Source organism: Sinohyriopsis cumingii, chromosome 6, assembly GCF_028554795.1.
Source record: "Sinohyriopsis cumingii isolate HCF-2022 chromosome 6, ASM2855479v2, whole genome shotgun sequence".
NCBI lineage: Eukaryota > Metazoa > Mollusca > Bivalvia > Unionida > Unionidae > Sinohyriopsis > Sinohyriopsis cumingii.
Window position 1 is genome coordinate 53,812,936 of NC_142966.1, and position 17,758 is coordinate 53,830,693.

Below are 17,758 nucleotides of genomic sequence, written 5' to 3' on the forward strand. Positions count from 1 at the left end.
CATGCATATAATTACGAGAGAGAAACAAAATGCTGAACATTCAAACTTTCTCATTCTCATTCTATCTTACACAGTTACTTGAATTCATTAATTTTATCCTTTCGCTACCTTGGATCAATGTTCAAGTTAGGTTTCATGACAATCGTTATAAACGCAACTATCTCAGAATCATTGCTTCCTCAAAAACTTTTAAAATGAATACATAAAAAAGATATTTAGGTCACAAAATGTAGACTTTTCCAAATATAAGCCTGCAAGAGTGCGACTTTACAAAGATGAGAAATGAATAAATAGTATTACTTGCGAACATTGCAGATATGCGTGTTTCTGTTTGCTGCTGGATTCTCGCTGGCTTTTGGAGCCATGTTCACAAAGACTTACCGAGTACATCAGATATTCACCAGGGTGAATAGAGGACTGATTAAAAGTAAGGTGTGTCACCAGTCGCTTATTGCCTAGTCCTTACTTTATATATATATATATATATATATATATATATATATATATATATATATATATATATATATATATATATATATATATATATATATATATATATATGTGTGTGTGTGTGTGTGTGTGTGTGTGTGTGTGTGTGTGTGTGTGTGTGTGTGTAATCCGTGTATCATTGTGCATATACGTATAAATGTAGCTATGTTGCAAGTGTCAATCTTTTGTTAAAATGATTTTACGTCCTTCTTAGAAATTACAGCCAGAGAATGAATAAAAAATGCTACTAATATACGCAGATGTTACTGGCAGAAAATTAATGATCATCTCTTGTTAAACGGCGATCGTCATGGTATCTTTCTCAACTAGAATACACTAAATCGTGTACTTTATTTTCAATGGACAGTGTATATAAAATTATTGTTGTAGAATCGAAAGGATTTACTACATCAGGTGCACAGACACTACTAATACTGTTTAAAGTTGATTAAATATATTCCCAAGGAAAGGCTTCTTTCAATTAGTTTTCATGAAGGTAATTGTATATTTTTTAACCGTCCTGTGTTGTTAGAAATATTGTTGGTGGAATAACAAAAGGTTATCATCATGTCTTTTCTAATAATGTCTTTTGTGTCGAATGATCAACCTAATTTGCTATATCCTGCTTCGTATTCACTTTCAGCTACTGCGCGATAAGCAATTGCTTTTCATTATCGGAGCACTCTTAATTGTGGATTCTGGAGTAGTACTGGCTTGGGTTTTAGTAGACCCTATGTATAAGCAGATAACAAACCTTACTATTGAGGTGAGTTCGAGCACAAGAATATTTAAAGTACATTCTAGTGATTAATTAGTCGGATTTTATCTCATTTTGTTATCCGAATCACGAAAATATGGCGTACAAAGACAGATTATTCATCTCAAAGCAGATTTTAATGTCAATACCTTAAGATTGTTATTGGCTAATTCGTGTGTAGTCGATGGAAAAACCGTTAAGATTATTTATCATGTCTAATATATTTGCAGGAATATATATATATATATATATATATATATATATATATATATATATATATATATATATATATATATATATATATATGTGTGTGTGTGTGTGTGTGTGTGTGTGTGTGTGTGTGTGTTGCCACGTGTTTTTCTTTATCTTTAAATTTATACACACTTTACAAAGTTTTGGCATCTGTATCTTTTATTTTTTATCGTTCAGTAAATCATGTTTACATTTATCTGGAAGGCTTTATCTTTATTACAACCATGATTCTAGTTTTGTATTTGTTTTATTGTCTTGCTTTATTTGTTTTTCGGGCTTTTTGCTGCTTTTTGTTCGTTTTGTTTTTGTATTTTTTGGCTGAATTCTTTTAGTCTTTAAAGTGTTGTAGGAACCATACAAGTAATCATATCTAATATCAAACTAGAAAAAGGCACTTAAATTATCTACTCAAAGCTGAATTTGATATATACATGAATTATATTTTATATTTTAAAATGTTACATCCGTTGATATCATTTATTCAAGCAATTTTTTATGTTTATAGGCCTCTGAAAATGACGAAGACTTGCTATTTATTTACCAAGTAAATGCATGTTATTCAAAGCACCTGGACAAATGGACTGGTGCATTATATGCCTATAAGGGACTGCTGCTTGTTTTCGGTGTTTATATGGCGTGGGAGACGCGACAGGTGAAGATCCCGGCCCTAAACGATTCTCAATACATAGGCATGAATGTGTACAGCGTTGTGATTATGAGTGTGACGGTAGTTGTGTTGTCCAACATTTTGTCTCATAACCCTACCCTTGCCTACGTCGTGGAATCTTCCATAATGCTGCTCTCCACCACAGCAACCTTGTGCCTTCTGTTTGTACCGAAGGTAAGTACCAGCAGGAACTAATCTTCTTTCCCTGTGGCTGTTCATTGCCAAAAGAGTAAAATTTAGCAGACTGCATTAAAAAAAAAAGCATTTTGTAATGAAATTCAAGCAAATTACTTTTGAAAATAGTTATCCCGCACGTACGTACGTAATTATATATATGTATAGGAATTACGTCAAATTCAAGCGCTTATTGCAAAGACATGCGGGACATTACCCTAATGAAAACCCTAACTATTCGGATGTATATCTAAATTATTTGTGTATGCAAACAATTTCTCAGCTTGATTCTTTACAGAGGGAATTTGAGAGAGAAATAATTCCGAAAAAGTACAGGTCAACCATGCGCAAGCACTTTTATCAAAATGAACTCCTATTCAGTCAAAAACATAGACCTTCAATTAATATAGAAATTAGGTTGAGAACGCGATAAATACATTTGACTTTGTAAAGTAGAGGCAAAATGGATATTTAAATTAGAATAATAATATCAAATATATACACATGCAGAGAGAAAGGGGGGAAGGAGAGAAACATAATGATAATTAACTTTTAGGTGGTATGTGGTCGTCAGCTCCATTTGGACGAAAATCACCAATCTCACTCCGATCAAATGAAATTAAATTTAATACCGTGTACTAGAAGTGACAATGGCATGTACGATAACACGTAATGTCGTTATACACGGAAAGCTATACAAATTACATTATCGGCACAACATTACAAAGCAAGATACAGGTTCATAAGCAAACATACCTGTGTCCGATAAGAATCCTATGGTACTAAACATTTCCTAATAAATTGCAATTGTGTTGCTAATATTGATAACTCCCGTAAAATTACATACAAGAATAGAAAATAGTTGCATTATAGTACGCAAGCTGGAGATACATAGAAAATATACCAAACAAAACATGGTAGTACAATAGTTATAACTTGTTATATACATAGGATTTTAATAAATAACTCGCATACCTCTACAGATGAAGATGTGCAAGTCCTTGAGTATACTGCTCACTGACAAGACGTTCCGTAATGTAATGGTTTCATCTTACGGCGAGGCATTTCTACACAGACAATGTAGCCCTACATAGTCTGTGCGCTTGATGAATCGGTGTTTTTCATCGAAAGCACTTAGCACGTGCGGCATAGGATGAACCGAACTCACTGTTTTAAAATATTTGTACAAAATACGCAAATCACCCTCAGTTATCGTTGTACACAGGAAACGAAAACCGAGTACATGTATTTAATAAATAAAGGGATTTATACAATTCCGTGACACTTACCTTGCATCCACACAGCCAATCAAGACATCCAATGGCACTTTAAGGAGAGGAGAAAAGGGATATTTATGTCTCAGAATTCATTTGATGAATAAAATGGTTATATTTGAAACCAATCTGCTGCCTATTTATTGAAATCTCATCATACCACTCTGCGGCATTAGTAAGGCGATTATAAGAAAGAGGTAACAAAAAAATATTCTATTTAATGAATATATTGCGCAGCATATGGTAGAAACAGTCTGAAAAAATATGTTGGCACTACGATTTTATTACCGTGAATTTAGTATAGAGCAATCGTGAGAAAAATGGGCTATCTCGCATCAAGTGTTATTTTGATCCAGGCGCAGATACAATTAAATTGACATTCCGAAATATGAGAAACGAGAAAAGTTAGAAGTGATTATTAACGGACAATATGCTTAAGTAATGACGTATTTAATAAGTACAAAATTATCAATGTTGAAGACGGTCGGCCTGTAAGACGGACGATAACGCAATATGTATGCCCTTGATGTGTCTCAAGGACGCAAGAAAACATGGGCTAACTTTGGGGTATACTCTAGTGATCGAGTTTGCAAAAATCGGATACCATTTAAACTTTGCATTTCTATCATCCACATTGAATTTACATGCAAATTATTAAGACAAAGCTCAACATGAATACAAATCGTCAGATACAAACAGCAGTTATGGAAATCAAATCCAAACTGACTATGACTATAAAAAATAATTAATCAAATAATCCAGAAATGTCAAGAAAGGAACGTGGATCGTGCCAGATAAATGCCAGATAAATATCAATACACGTGCTAAGGGCTTTACATGATAACATTCTAATTGCTTGTGTTATCAAGACTGCACATGCTACATACGGGTATTTTACCTGATCATTAACGGTGTAATCACGCTTCCATTAGCATCGGAATTAAATAAAAACTGAAGGAGACGACTTGTTTACCGCGAACACTGAACAGTTTTTCCTTTTGTCAAAAGATGCCATCATTCATTTTACAAAAATATAGCACAACTTTGTAGGGGAATTTAATTTCATAGAATGCTTATATGAAAATCACTTCTACATAGTACCTTCAATATAATATTTACAAGTTGATAGTCAATCGTAACAGTGCGTGTTTTACTATACAAATTTAGTCCTGTTCTTTGAAGTAGTTTATCTATAAAGAAAATGAGCTTGTGAACTTACAGATTGGCCCCAACTCGACACAAGCCAGAGGCTGGCAAAGGTCCGGAAAACAACCGTTAGCACGTAATTCAAACGACTTGCAAGGTTTCCGTGCTGAAGTAACACCCGTTTTATCTGGATATGTTTTTGTATGGCGTTTCAACGAAGAATATGAATGTAAGCACTGTACATTTCCATGATCTATCAAATTAAACCGACGGTCTTGCTGTTTTTTGGAAAAATCATCAGGCTCTGGTCAGTTCAAACAGGTGTTGGTATTCACGAATCATGATTGCTGCTGCAGACGAACAATATAGTTTTCATTGTGTCTGAAACAACATTATTGGTGCAATTAATTGACATTTTTATTATTTCAGGTGTATGCTATTATTGCATCCAAAGGTAATTCAATAATTACAACGTCCGGAATCATGGTAGATTCCAACCACTGCCGCAGATTTATGGTAGACGATAGACGGGAATTGCTTTACAGAGCGGAGGTGCAAAACAGAGTCTACAGAAGAGAGATCGTCGAGGTAAAGTCCATTTGCTTTCTGAAAAATCAGTCGACAAAAATAAAAACAGTTTTGAAAGCCATGTAATAATTAATTTTTTCTTGTACATTTGAATGGCATTCATTTGTCTGAACATATTTTTTTTCCAGTTATTATTCCGTCAGCCATAATGTTTTGTGAAGTTTCGAAGTATCATATTCAAATAACACCGGCTACAATACTTTGTATCGAAATACAATATAGCCTTATAAATAAAAACAGTACACAGCTTGCGAATTTCGACTGAAAATGGAATATTACTGAGCACATTATCAAATAAAATATGAAATTAACAGATGTAATAAAGATATCTGACCAGATATATATATAATAGATTTATACTGAATATTACGATTTAGAGTTAGATATATGCCTAACAATTTTACAATTCATCACGGGGATAAGTTACCATATTTTTTTATCTACCGTATGTGTATTTCTAAATTTGTAGTGTATATGACAATGTTGCTTCTACAGTTGTAGAGCTGTTATCAATTTCTCAAGTCCTGGTCTAAAGGTCACAACAGTCTCGGAATATACAGTTAAACTTTTAGAAAAATTAACTTCAAACAAAATGAAAAAAAAAACGGTTTGAATTATGTAAAGCACGGGACAATCTTATATTTCGTTTGCCCATAATTTTTACATATGAGCCGGTTCACGGAAAAACCGGCCTTATGCCGTAACATTTATATATTTACTGTATTGCATTATCTGACAGAGTAATGTTTTGAAACCATAATAATATAAATTTTAGCGTCGTAGTGTGTAACTGTTTGATCCACGGATTCAAGAGGGCATGTATACTTTTTTTCAAACAAATCATTATGACGTTAATATCCATTGTGCGTAATAGTTGAATGTGTTGCATAAATGGAGCGATTTGTAATTTAAAATTTAAACTTATTTCATTGCATAAAATGATTCGATACTAAATACTGAAATTTTAGTTAACTGAGTTTAATATGTAAAATGCAGCTTTTATTATCGGCACGTACATATTTTAACTGCGTCATGTGTGGAATATTAGAGTTGTAACATGTCCTTCCATGAAACGATTTTGTTTTCAAATTAACGTAATTAAATTATGTCAATAAATGTATGATGATGCCAACATTATACTTCATTTTGATGACACAGTCTTACTACAAATATGCTATAGAACAACATGAAGCTCCACACTCTTCTTAGACATGTGATGTCCTGATAGCAGGGCCTGACAAATCCAGTCACATTCTTAAATAATGTTGTCTACTATGTCTGCTCAACCATGCACTGCTCATCAGGTCTGGACGCTTATCGATCTTGGTCGCCTGTAAAGGGACCTTCAAAATATTCAAAGTGGTCTTCTCCTGATTATATACTTTGTGTGTTAGCAACTACTGAGAAACAATGGTGTCGTCAGCAAACACACGCACGCACACACACACACACACACACACACACACACACACACACATAAAACAAAAAGCGCATGCTAAAGTACTAATGTCACGTTTCATATGTACTTATTGTCTTTAATGGAGAAAAAAGAAAGCAATTATCTTAAGCTTTTATGTGAAAGCGTAGGTAAAATATTGTAAAACGTTATTTTATCCAATAAAACTCCCTGAGAAAAATTAAACAGTTTATATGACCATTCATTGTCAATAATAGCAGCATCATTATATTGGATGTAAGGCATTATGATACATTGTGGTAATGTTCAAGGATGGCATAAACTTTAATAAACAGAGTACTGTGTTCGTTGGTGGGGCTTGAAGAACTGTGCGAATTATTGCTTCCAGTCTCTCCAATGTCAGGCAGTATCTCCATCAGCTAGGCGATAAAGTACTGCATCTCTCTCGTCCTTTATCATTCATGTTTAAGATGTGGTCCAAAATTGGCATATTGGTTCTCATTGGTAATACAGTTTTATTCTGCAAAAACAAACCTTTCTTATAAAATTGCCCATTATCTTTTTTCTGACCCCCGTTCTATTTTGATTTCAATGATCATATTGTCAGATTGATCATAAATGACTTACTCCTCACTGTTGGATTCTGCGTTCTCAGGGTTCACATTTTCTACATTATGAAGAAATCATCTTGTCCTTTCATCTATGTATATCATATTAAATGAGACACAAATATAGTCTGAAACTAACAAGGGAGGATGAAATTTAATGAAAATACCATACCAAAGTGTAACAAAAAAGTGTGTCCAACATTTATTAAAACAATTAACAGAACTTAAACTTTTAAGTGAAGACAAAAAAATTGTAATGTAAATAACAAGATGGTATGTTAGATTACATCTCATTAGGCAAAAAATATAATACGGACCGACAAACTATAATTTGCCTGAATGTGCTCGCTAAAAATACCCGTTGAAACAAACTCGTAAAAAGTTTGTAATCAAGGGTAATGAAATATTTTGCACAAGATTATAAAGTTGCTTCAATTTCCAATAGCAAAAAAATACTCTGAAAATCGGGTCTTTCTGTCTCTTCTTATTTTTCTAATTAAACCGAGTTCGATAAATTAACCCCAAATCACTGTTGACACCGATAGACGAGGTATTGGTCTGATATCACCTTTAAGCATGTTAATTTTATCACCTTGTATTCGTTTAAAAATACAACGTATCTCAACATAGAACTTAGTTTCAGTAATTAAGGAATAAATCAAAATAGATAGGAAAAAGCTACAATTGGATTTGAACCGGATTCGCTCGCATAGCAAAGTACCAACTACCTACACTGTTGAAATTAGTTTTTGTTTCCTTTGTCTTACATAACTATTCTATTTCGCGGAACCCAACGTTTCATCTGTTTGTTCTTTCAAAATGTCATAATAAGTATAAGTGAGAACAAATGTATGAAATAATTCTAAGATTTGATATTTTTTTCAATTTACAAAGAACATATATGACGTAATATAATGTATATTCATATATTTGATAACGTTTGGATTCATTCGTCAATCTGCTAAGAATAATGAAATTGATGAGTTGCTATAAATACATGAATAATTATATTATATTCATTTTTTCATTTGCCTTTGCTTTGAAATATTTATATAATATTAGGGATTAACGTCCCTAAATACACTGTCATCTTCAAATCAAGGAAAAATTTGCAAAGTGTTTCTCTTGAGTCCAGTATCGGTCACTCTTAAAAATGGCAAATGACTTCCGCATAATCATAACGTACGAACACTTGACGTAATACTTTGAACGGGGTTTTCCCAGCATTTCTCGCTCTATGTTATAAGGCCGGTTCATATAATGTTTCATAGATTTGCACATTTAGTTTTAAATTATGGTTGATAACTTAGAATGTCTGACCACAGGTTCAGCCAGCGTACTCGTGCAATTTCGTGTCTATAGAGGACGTTGTTGGGTGAATAGTCGTCTCATATCAATGTGGAATGAATATATGTACCTGTTGTTCATTTTCACTGATATTAAAGTTATTCGTTTTTTTACAAAAATAATAATTCGAAAACGAAAATACTATCTGAAAGATATGGAGTCACGTTACGAATTTCTCGGCGAGAGGTTTAGTTCGTAATACCAATACACTATTTTCCTTTTTGTAGCTTGAACAAGAAATAAGTCGTGTTCAGCATTTGCTGGAGTTACCGGTGCAGCCATACCCAAAATTGACTCCTGAACTGTTATACCTCCTCCCTGAGTCACGTGTAGATCCCTCCCCCAACGCACGACGCAGGGGACTGATTGATGAGGATAGGTTTGCTTAACTTTTCAGTCTTTATTTTAATTTGTATTTTTATTGAACCGCGCCATTTGACTAATTACACACATTATACTCCATGTCGACCATTGAAGATGGTTTAGTGACACTGGAGGTGGAAAGTAATAATCAAAGACATACGCAATCCATAGAGTTGTCAGTGAATGGAGAGAGCCAAATATTAATGGATCTAGCCAGACCCCAAAAATAAATCCAGTAATAAATCAAACCTGACGACGTCGAATGCACATTTCAGACGGTTGGAATTGTGATCTGTAGCATTATAATTTTGGAGAAGTTGGAAATAATATCGCCTGTAGAGAAATGTCAGCCTAGAAACAAAAACAACAAGTATGAATGTAACACAGGAGTATAATGTTCACCGTGGCAGTGTACAAAGAAGTGCAGGCAAAGAACATTAATCTGTTTCAAATGTGCTATCGTCTGCTATCATTCAAGTATAAATAAAATTCGGTTCTGGAACTTTTAAAAAAATTGAGAATTGTATTACCATATATTAAAATGCACAATGATCCATCCGCTCAAATTTCATCCTATCCCAAACTTATATACTTGTCCTACTTGTTCTATATTATCATGCTTTTTATTCGTGTTTTATTTTTGTTTCCTACTTTTTTAGATATGACTTCATATCGGATGCAGCCGATCTTTGCTTAGGGGTTTCAGAGGTGCGTTCAGACTTTGAGGTAACGCCTGACCTGAAATATAAAGAAGAATCTCCCAAACCAATACGAAGAAGGTCCAGGAGGTTCAGCCTGAGAAATGCTAAATCTTATGCTGTTCATAAACTGTGCAAATTTAGGCCTCGATTTAGCCTTGGTACACTATCAGACTCGTCTGATTATTCGGGTGTAAATAGATCCTCATTTATCGAAGGTGGGGAAAAAATCGATTCCTTACACAAAAACCATTCCTCGCATCCTCTTCTTAAGCAAAATGCAATAGAAGAATCTAAACACAGTAGTCAGGTAACTACTGTTCACCAAAGCAATGATAGAAGAAAATCACGCACGTTTGATGCTAGCGAATCTGATGATGAAAACGGCAGCTTGGATGAAGCCATTGTGAAGATAAAATGCCCCATGACACTTGTAACTCAAGCTTCAGTTTCGGAACATGAATTTGAAATAGAGCAACCAGAAATCATTCGAACTCGCAGTTTGAGTGAAGGGCATTGCCAAAGGAAGTCTAGGTATAGACATTTTCTCGAAGTGCCATCGATATCTCGTAGATTAACTCTAGTCGACATAGATGAGCCGAAGAACTACAGAGCGCAATATCGGCGTACAAGATCAGTCCTGGAACTCGAGAGAAGAGCCCGTATACGGAAATTGCAGAAAGATTTATGGCGGATACAGAAAGAGCTGCAAGATTTAGGCGATTTGGAATACCACGTTTCAGAGGTTTAATGTATATTGTCAATGATAAAATGATTTCATGCAAATCAAATCCTTGGAGTAAGTACATGCATGTGAGTTATTGAGAAACTGAAAATTGGTCATATCGTTTCCTCAGAGATGAATAATATCCGGAATTTTGTATCGGAAACTTACTGCTCAAAATATTTATCTGACGTATGGTCGAAATTATATATATTTTCTAAAGTAAGAATATTTGATCGGTATTTCAGTGACAGTGAGATAATGCATGTATTTAATATTACGATCTAACAAAATTTCATATATATTATCATATACTGTATCATGTTTGTTTGTCTCAAGTTATGCTCATACAATGACCACAATATATTCAATAACGGACCATTCCAAAATTTGCTCTTTGCTCTCCCACGCTCATTTGCATACCCTCCCCCCCCCCCAAAAAAAAAAAAATATTTTTATTGCACACCCCGCAACAAAATCCCAAATTAAATCATACAAGTTTACATACTTATTACTTAAGTTAAAGGTATGTCATGTGCACAGTTTGAGAAAATCAATTTCAGAGACAGTTTCTGGCTGAGAGTTACAAAATATTTCCTTTACTTTTAACCCTGTTGTGGGAACATTTCTCATATGTTTTCACATATGATGTAACTACTGATACCAGGCCTTCATTGATAGTCTTCCGTTTGCCATACGTAATTAGATAAGCAGATGCCAAACAAGGTGGACTGACATATCAGAAAGGTCGCTTGGGGCCTCTCCATTGTTGCGTTTGTACGATATTAAAGAAAAATACGTCAATCTTAAAATGAAATGTACATGAAAATATGTTTGTGCTAGTTGTTTTCAGCCTTTGTACGGTATTGATAAGTGCTATACTTGACACAGTGTATATATTTATTAGTATTATCGACATAAAAAGCATTTTATATTCTTGTAATATTCTAGTTAGAGTTGTTCGAGTAAGTGTTACGAGAGCAACATACGTGAACGTGGAAGAAACTATGGTAATAATCACTTGTTTCTTTGTCCTTCCACATATTGGACTAGATCTAATTAAACTAAAACATCGTTTAAATGAACTTGAAATTCATTCATTTCGTCAATGTAAAATATAAAAAGAAACTCCTCTGGAATAATCTGACTTTTCTTACACTAGAGTCTCACCTTGATCAGGTATGATACTCAAAGCTTTACCAAAAAATGTGTAAATTTAAACAATTACAAATATGTGGACTACAGTTTTAATTGAAAACTTAGAATATCTGCAATATATAGACTTCCTATTTTTGTTGTACACTGTTAGCTTACATTTTCATGATTTTATAATACTGGATGAATAGATTGAGTGACAACTTTTGAAACATAACGTTATTGATATATTATTGTCTACATCATCAACATAACATATGTAATATCACCTTTACAGGCTTCTAATGAAGTCATAATAAAGCAAGAGGCAGTGTCCGTGAGATTGATGTATTCAAATCGTTACACTACAGCAGTTTGTGTTTGTACTGAATGCAGCTTGATATTTTTTGTATGGTGATGAGCAAACTATTATATTTTTTATTTATTTGAAATGTATGAAACCTGTAAAACTTGTGGAAGTGTTCTAAATATTTATAGAAACGGTTTGCAAGACTTGTGAAACTTGTAGTAGAGTTGAATATATTTCTAGCAGCAAACTTGTTTAAAAATTCTAGATTTATGAATCTAGAATCAAGCTAGATGACACATTAATTCAATACTGGAGACAGCAGCACCACTTCTCGAAACGTTTCATGTAGGGTATTCTGTACTTACGCATATAGGCTTGAGCGCATGCTTAAGGTGAAAACACATCAGCACAATACTGGTTAAATAGTTTTGGAATATCTATTCTTAGTATGAAGATCATTAAATACAAAACAGGAGCATCTTAATGATAATAGTGTCCATAGTTTATTGTCCATGTCTTTTTTATACAATTAACTTTAATTTAGATTTTCCTTCCTACCACGGGTATCCTAAAAATGTATTTTAGTTGATGAATGATGGATCGATCGGTTGCATACTTTTATGTATGAGAAGTGTATCAGAAATCTCAAGCATGTGTAAAAAGTATGCTCTGTTCTCGATTTTATCCATTTTAATTAAGTGTGAGGCTTTATATAATTCAGGGTGAACTATTTTTAATCTCTTGCTTTAATTTTAAACGATTTCCTAGCTTGAACATGAAGTTATCTACAGATGTTAGCTATCTATTTCATGTCAGTGACTAACATACTCCAAAATTTTATATGGAATAAATTATTTTGACGGCTATAGCTTTATTTCTTCTTATGCGATGTTTACATACGCCACTTTATATTCGCGTACGAAACATTCATACGTACGCGTAAATATCGCCATGTGAAAGGTAAGTAAAGTTGTACTATATGTATATTTGTTCCATGTCATAAGGTAGAACACAAGTAAATCAGCTAATGAGTTAATCTGAACGGTGTGCAACTTTCTTCTTTCAACGCACTGCAAAACGTATACATGTCTAAACTTGAACGGTGCTCAAATTTCTTCAGTTTTGCATATTCTATTAATTGATGTTGCAACGCAAGTGTCCTACTTATATGATCTGGTATAATAAGCACACAAAAAATGCTAAAAAATACTTAATTCGCATACTCTGATTAATTAAATCTTTGAAAATTTACTAAAGAATTAACCGCTCCGGTGGCCTAGTGGTTAGAGCGTCCGCCTCGGATGCGGGAGGTTGTGGGTTCGAACCCCTGGTGTCAGGATGATGTGACTGGGTTGGACATCATGCTACGTGTCTGCGGCATGATGCCCCAGTGCTAGACATTACTAAAAGCTGTCACACTGCAGACATCGTAACGATATGACTGAAAAATTGTTAAAGCTACGTTAAAAATCCAAGTCACGCACAGACACACACACATACACACACACTAAAGGATTTGTCAACTTTATCATTGTTTACCAGTATATTAGTGTGTATTTGTTTACTAAAAGATTAATTGATTTTTATTCACTTTTTCCATCATATTTTGATGCATCTATTGCTACTTCTGCATATTTTTTGTGTCGATGTGGTTTCTGAAATTCAGAACAAATGCAATAATCACACTTGCTAAAGTAAGAAATGTTGGATGCTTTCTTTCTCGTAAATTCAGCATCTTTCAAGAGACCTCATTCATGTATGTGAGTGTATGCAAATTGGCATATATGTATTTTTGTCAGTGTGGTAGCTCAGTGAAGAATTACATCGCTTGTACTATTAAAACTGTATTACCTGCTACATAAATAACAGAAATTTTCAATTGTTATCTCCTTCATTTATTTAACTACCTTAATCAATAGAGATATTGTTATTTATTGTAATAGCAGTAATAATAATAATGATAATAATAATAATAATAATAATAATTTATTTAAACTACCTTAATCAATAGAGATATTGTTATTTATTGTAGTAGCAGTAATAATAATAATAATAATAATAATAATAATAATAATAAGCAGTTATAGTAGTGTTGTCTTCATCATTGTTACGTTAAGTTGTTGTAAATAATAACCTATCACGGCTGTAACAGACACAAGGTAATCATTACTGGTGACCTTCAAAAGATGACTGAGTTGTTACCAAAAGTACAAAAGTCTGATACTGTTCAAGCCCATAAGAATGAATTCCAAATTTCCTTTAAATTTGCATACGCACAGTTATGAAGCCTTGTGCGAACTGTGTTTATTAGAACCGATTAATCCAACCGGTATGCACAATAGTAGAGACATTTTTCACGTGCATATTAACCGGCCTTGATAAAAAGAGAGTAAGTGTTAGCTGCAGGAGAAAAGATAACCTGAAAGATAGTCATTACGATGTATCACCACGCTTACCATCTAATGTATATCGAGCGAGAAAGGCTTTGAGAAACGTTGGTTTGTTTAGGTCAAAAGGGAGATCAGCTTAGTACCCAATGTATCCATAAATCAACGATCCATTAAAAACCTGCGCAGTCGTTTGGTATATGAAGTTAAATCGTCAATTAGCCAGAGATAATAGAAGTGAAATTGTACTTTACTAAGATGATCAATTTGATCATAGCATCAAACTATCACATTGCAAATATGATATTTATGAATGGTTCAAATCATATAGTTGCTTGTATTCTTCAAAAAGATACCCTAATTTGCTTGCTTTATTTGGAACCTCAGGAATTCATACATATTTAGGCTTAGGCCTTTCCGGATCTCACGACTTATATAATTGTCCTCATGTGCTTTCTAAGCCTGATGCAAAGTTTGTGCGCTATCAATCGTCGCTTCTTCCCGTCTCCCAGAAATCGGCGAAATGAAGAGTCAAGAGATACATTAAGCTACGGTCCCACGTACGTGATTATTGCTGTTTCTAATGGCTCAGGGTACTGATTCAGTTCCCATAATAAACGCGTGAAATAACCATGATATTAAAAATTCAATAACGTTAAATTTCTGAATGGTCATCATCACGAATCTGTGGTCTTAACATAAGTAATAGAAAAGAGTGAGAAGCAACAGGCTTTGTAAAATTCGACAAATAATTTATTTCCCAAGAATACAAAGAGAAGATGTAGAAATAACGTACGGTATTGCGAATTAAATCCCAAAATAATCCTATACTTTCTAACAGAAGTAATTATGAAAAAAGATCTGAATAAACTTGAGTCGCATTTCAAGTAATTTCAAACGCTGAAGGTGCTTATGTGCATGTAGTGACCTGTAGTCTCGAATGTACTAATGTACTAATGGCCTGAATTGTAATTATGTGCCAATAGTCTTTTCATGAATCTCACTATTACAATCCAAGAAGTCATTGTCTGAATTCACTATAATTCCAGAGTTATGTCTCTGTTAAGAATATTACGCACGTTATATTTCCGAAACAGAATAATTTGAATTATATAATTTCAGCCTAACTCAAACAATGAAAACAACAAATGATTATTCCTCATGATCTTATAATACAAAAGAACAATTTTTAGATAAAAAAAAAAGAATGTATTCTAAAAACTAAGACGCAAAAGAAGATCCAGGATATAGGACAATCGTTCATTTCTAGAACAATCCTAGCAATAATTAGATATGGTCTGTTACTAAACTTATAATATAGAGTGTGGTAAGCATCAGGTAGAACCGGCATTGCATGCGGAATTGCTGATGTTTTGGACTTAGGTTGAGATATACAAAGTCAGCAATAAAATGCAATTTTACATACCTCACATCATATAATGAATAAAAGTAAACAACGAACAATGCAAATTAAATATACATAACATCATGATCAAACTTATATTTATCAGTATAGACACAACCTTTATGACAGTTTAAGCGTAGAAAAACCATATGAGCAGCGGCATTTTCTGGATCTATATGTGTTTGAAACATAACCTTGTGGTTTTTCTCCCTCTTGTAAGTGATAGTTGGATGATGGGCTTCTCCATAAACATATGTTGACAAAGTGAGAGATTAATGGAGCATTCTGGTCAATAGTCAAGAGCTAGTATAGGGACTATAATATAAAATATTTCTTTTTCTTCTCATTCTATAAATTTGTTTTGTGCTGATCTATCAGCATACTTATAACAATTTTATTACAGTATAGTTTCAGTTAATATTAGGGTAAAATAGCATTAATGTCAGAAAAATAAAAATTTATGTGAATACATAAATTTATACAAGAAAATACAAAGCATTGAATATTTTTTATGTTAGGCAATCTAATTTATTTAACAACTGAATATTATTCATCACTGATTAATCCATGTTTAAATTTCGAAAGACAGAACTATATTGATGGCGCGTCATTCTTTCAGCCTACATATTGGATGCTTGGGATAACTTTGTCAGCGTTTTTCATGACATTTTCTGTTTATAAAAACAACATGAGATATCTTCAAGAAAACAATCCTAGATTACCCGGCACCCTACCCTTCTTAACATCATGTCAAGCTTTTACGTTTCTTTAGATCCCCGGGATGTTGATCCAAAAGTACTAAATCACAACGTGGGACACGATTTTACCACATTGTGTGTGTTTATGCTTGATAACGTGGGAGATGTATGTATCAGTGTGTGTTTTACGGCACTTCCGCACAAACGTGCCTGTGTAGATTAAGTTCGACAATGCAAAACTTATATGCACAACATTATTGAAAACAAAACACTCAAAATATATAATTAAATACAACAGTATAAAATACAAAACATGAAGATGTTAAAATGAAGTCAAATGTATATAAAATAAGAGATGAAGTTAAATGCATGTAAAATACTTGATGCATTTAAAAAGGATTTTGTGGAATAAAACGCATTCCTTTAAAACCATTTACTGGTCTTCATACAGTGTCTTCAAGCAGTTTACATCAAAATAATTTTGGCACACATCGCCGAAATTAACATACTCCTCCAGAATGTGTTCCGCTGTAAGTGGACACCTGTGACTCAAGTCCAGGTCCCTAATACCACCTTATATCTCATACGAAGGACACCGGCAAGGCATTCACTCTAGTCAAGGTCCCTAATACCACCTCGTATCTCATACGAAGGACACCGGCAAGGCATTCACTTTAGTCAAGGTCCATAATACCACCTTGTATCTCATACGAAGGATACCATTCTCCAACAGTGGTTTTGAAGTCTTTCTGAACTTGCAAATGTCAAATGTATGATGTTTGGATAATCACGGTTGTTATTTGGGAAAACAAAAGTCCATTATTTATTTCTGATGTTTTTAAGTGAGGACGGATTCGAATGCCGAAAGGTGGAATGAGGTTTAGTTTCTGAATGTACAAGGTTTTGGGTTTGAGTTTAAAAACTACAGCACATTTGGGGTTGAATTGATTATAAAGATGAAATTTGGTAGAACACTGAACAGCCATATCTATTTTTTCTGAGATAAGGTGATGGTTTATTGGTCTCATGATAGAGACTTTCTGAACGGGAAGTTCCAAACGCATCGAGACAGAATCTAAATCTCTTGATATGTATCACTGCAAGCATCAACAGGTAGGGCTTACAAGCAGATCGGTACACAATTGAACCATATTGAAGTTTCGATAATACCAAAATCATTAATAACTGGAGCAAAACTTTCCGATCTATTTTTGTTTGCCATGATTCATATTAAAGTCGTCATTTCCTTTGCCGTTTTACCTGAGACATCTTACATTTGAAGGAAAGGTTAGTTTACTCTCGAAAAATGTCCTAATAATG

General features: G+C 33.6%; 1 protein-coding gene across 1 annotated transcript in view; it reads left to right on the forward strand.

The window, feature by feature from the left end:
• LOC149796954 (gamma-aminobutyric acid type B receptor subunit 2-like) overlaps positions 1–10,531 on the forward strand; it is a 44,402-nt gene extending 33,871 nt beyond the window's left edge. Inside the window, exons 11-17 of the mRNA XM_089960312.1 lie at positions 316–432; positions 1,133–1,255; positions 2,004–2,339; positions 5,189–5,347; positions 8,947–9,098; positions 9,422–9,427; positions 9,742–10,531. Coding sequence (XP_089816438.1) covers positions 316–432; positions 1,133–1,255; positions 2,004–2,339; positions 5,189–5,347; positions 8,947–9,098; positions 9,422–9,427; positions 9,742–10,531 — 1,683 coding nt within the window. The remainder of the gene's footprint in view (positions 1–315; positions 433–1,132; positions 1,256–2,003; positions 2,340–5,188; positions 5,348–8,946; positions 9,099–9,421; positions 9,428–9,741) is intronic.
• Positions 10,532–17,758: the final 7,227 nt, after the last annotated feature.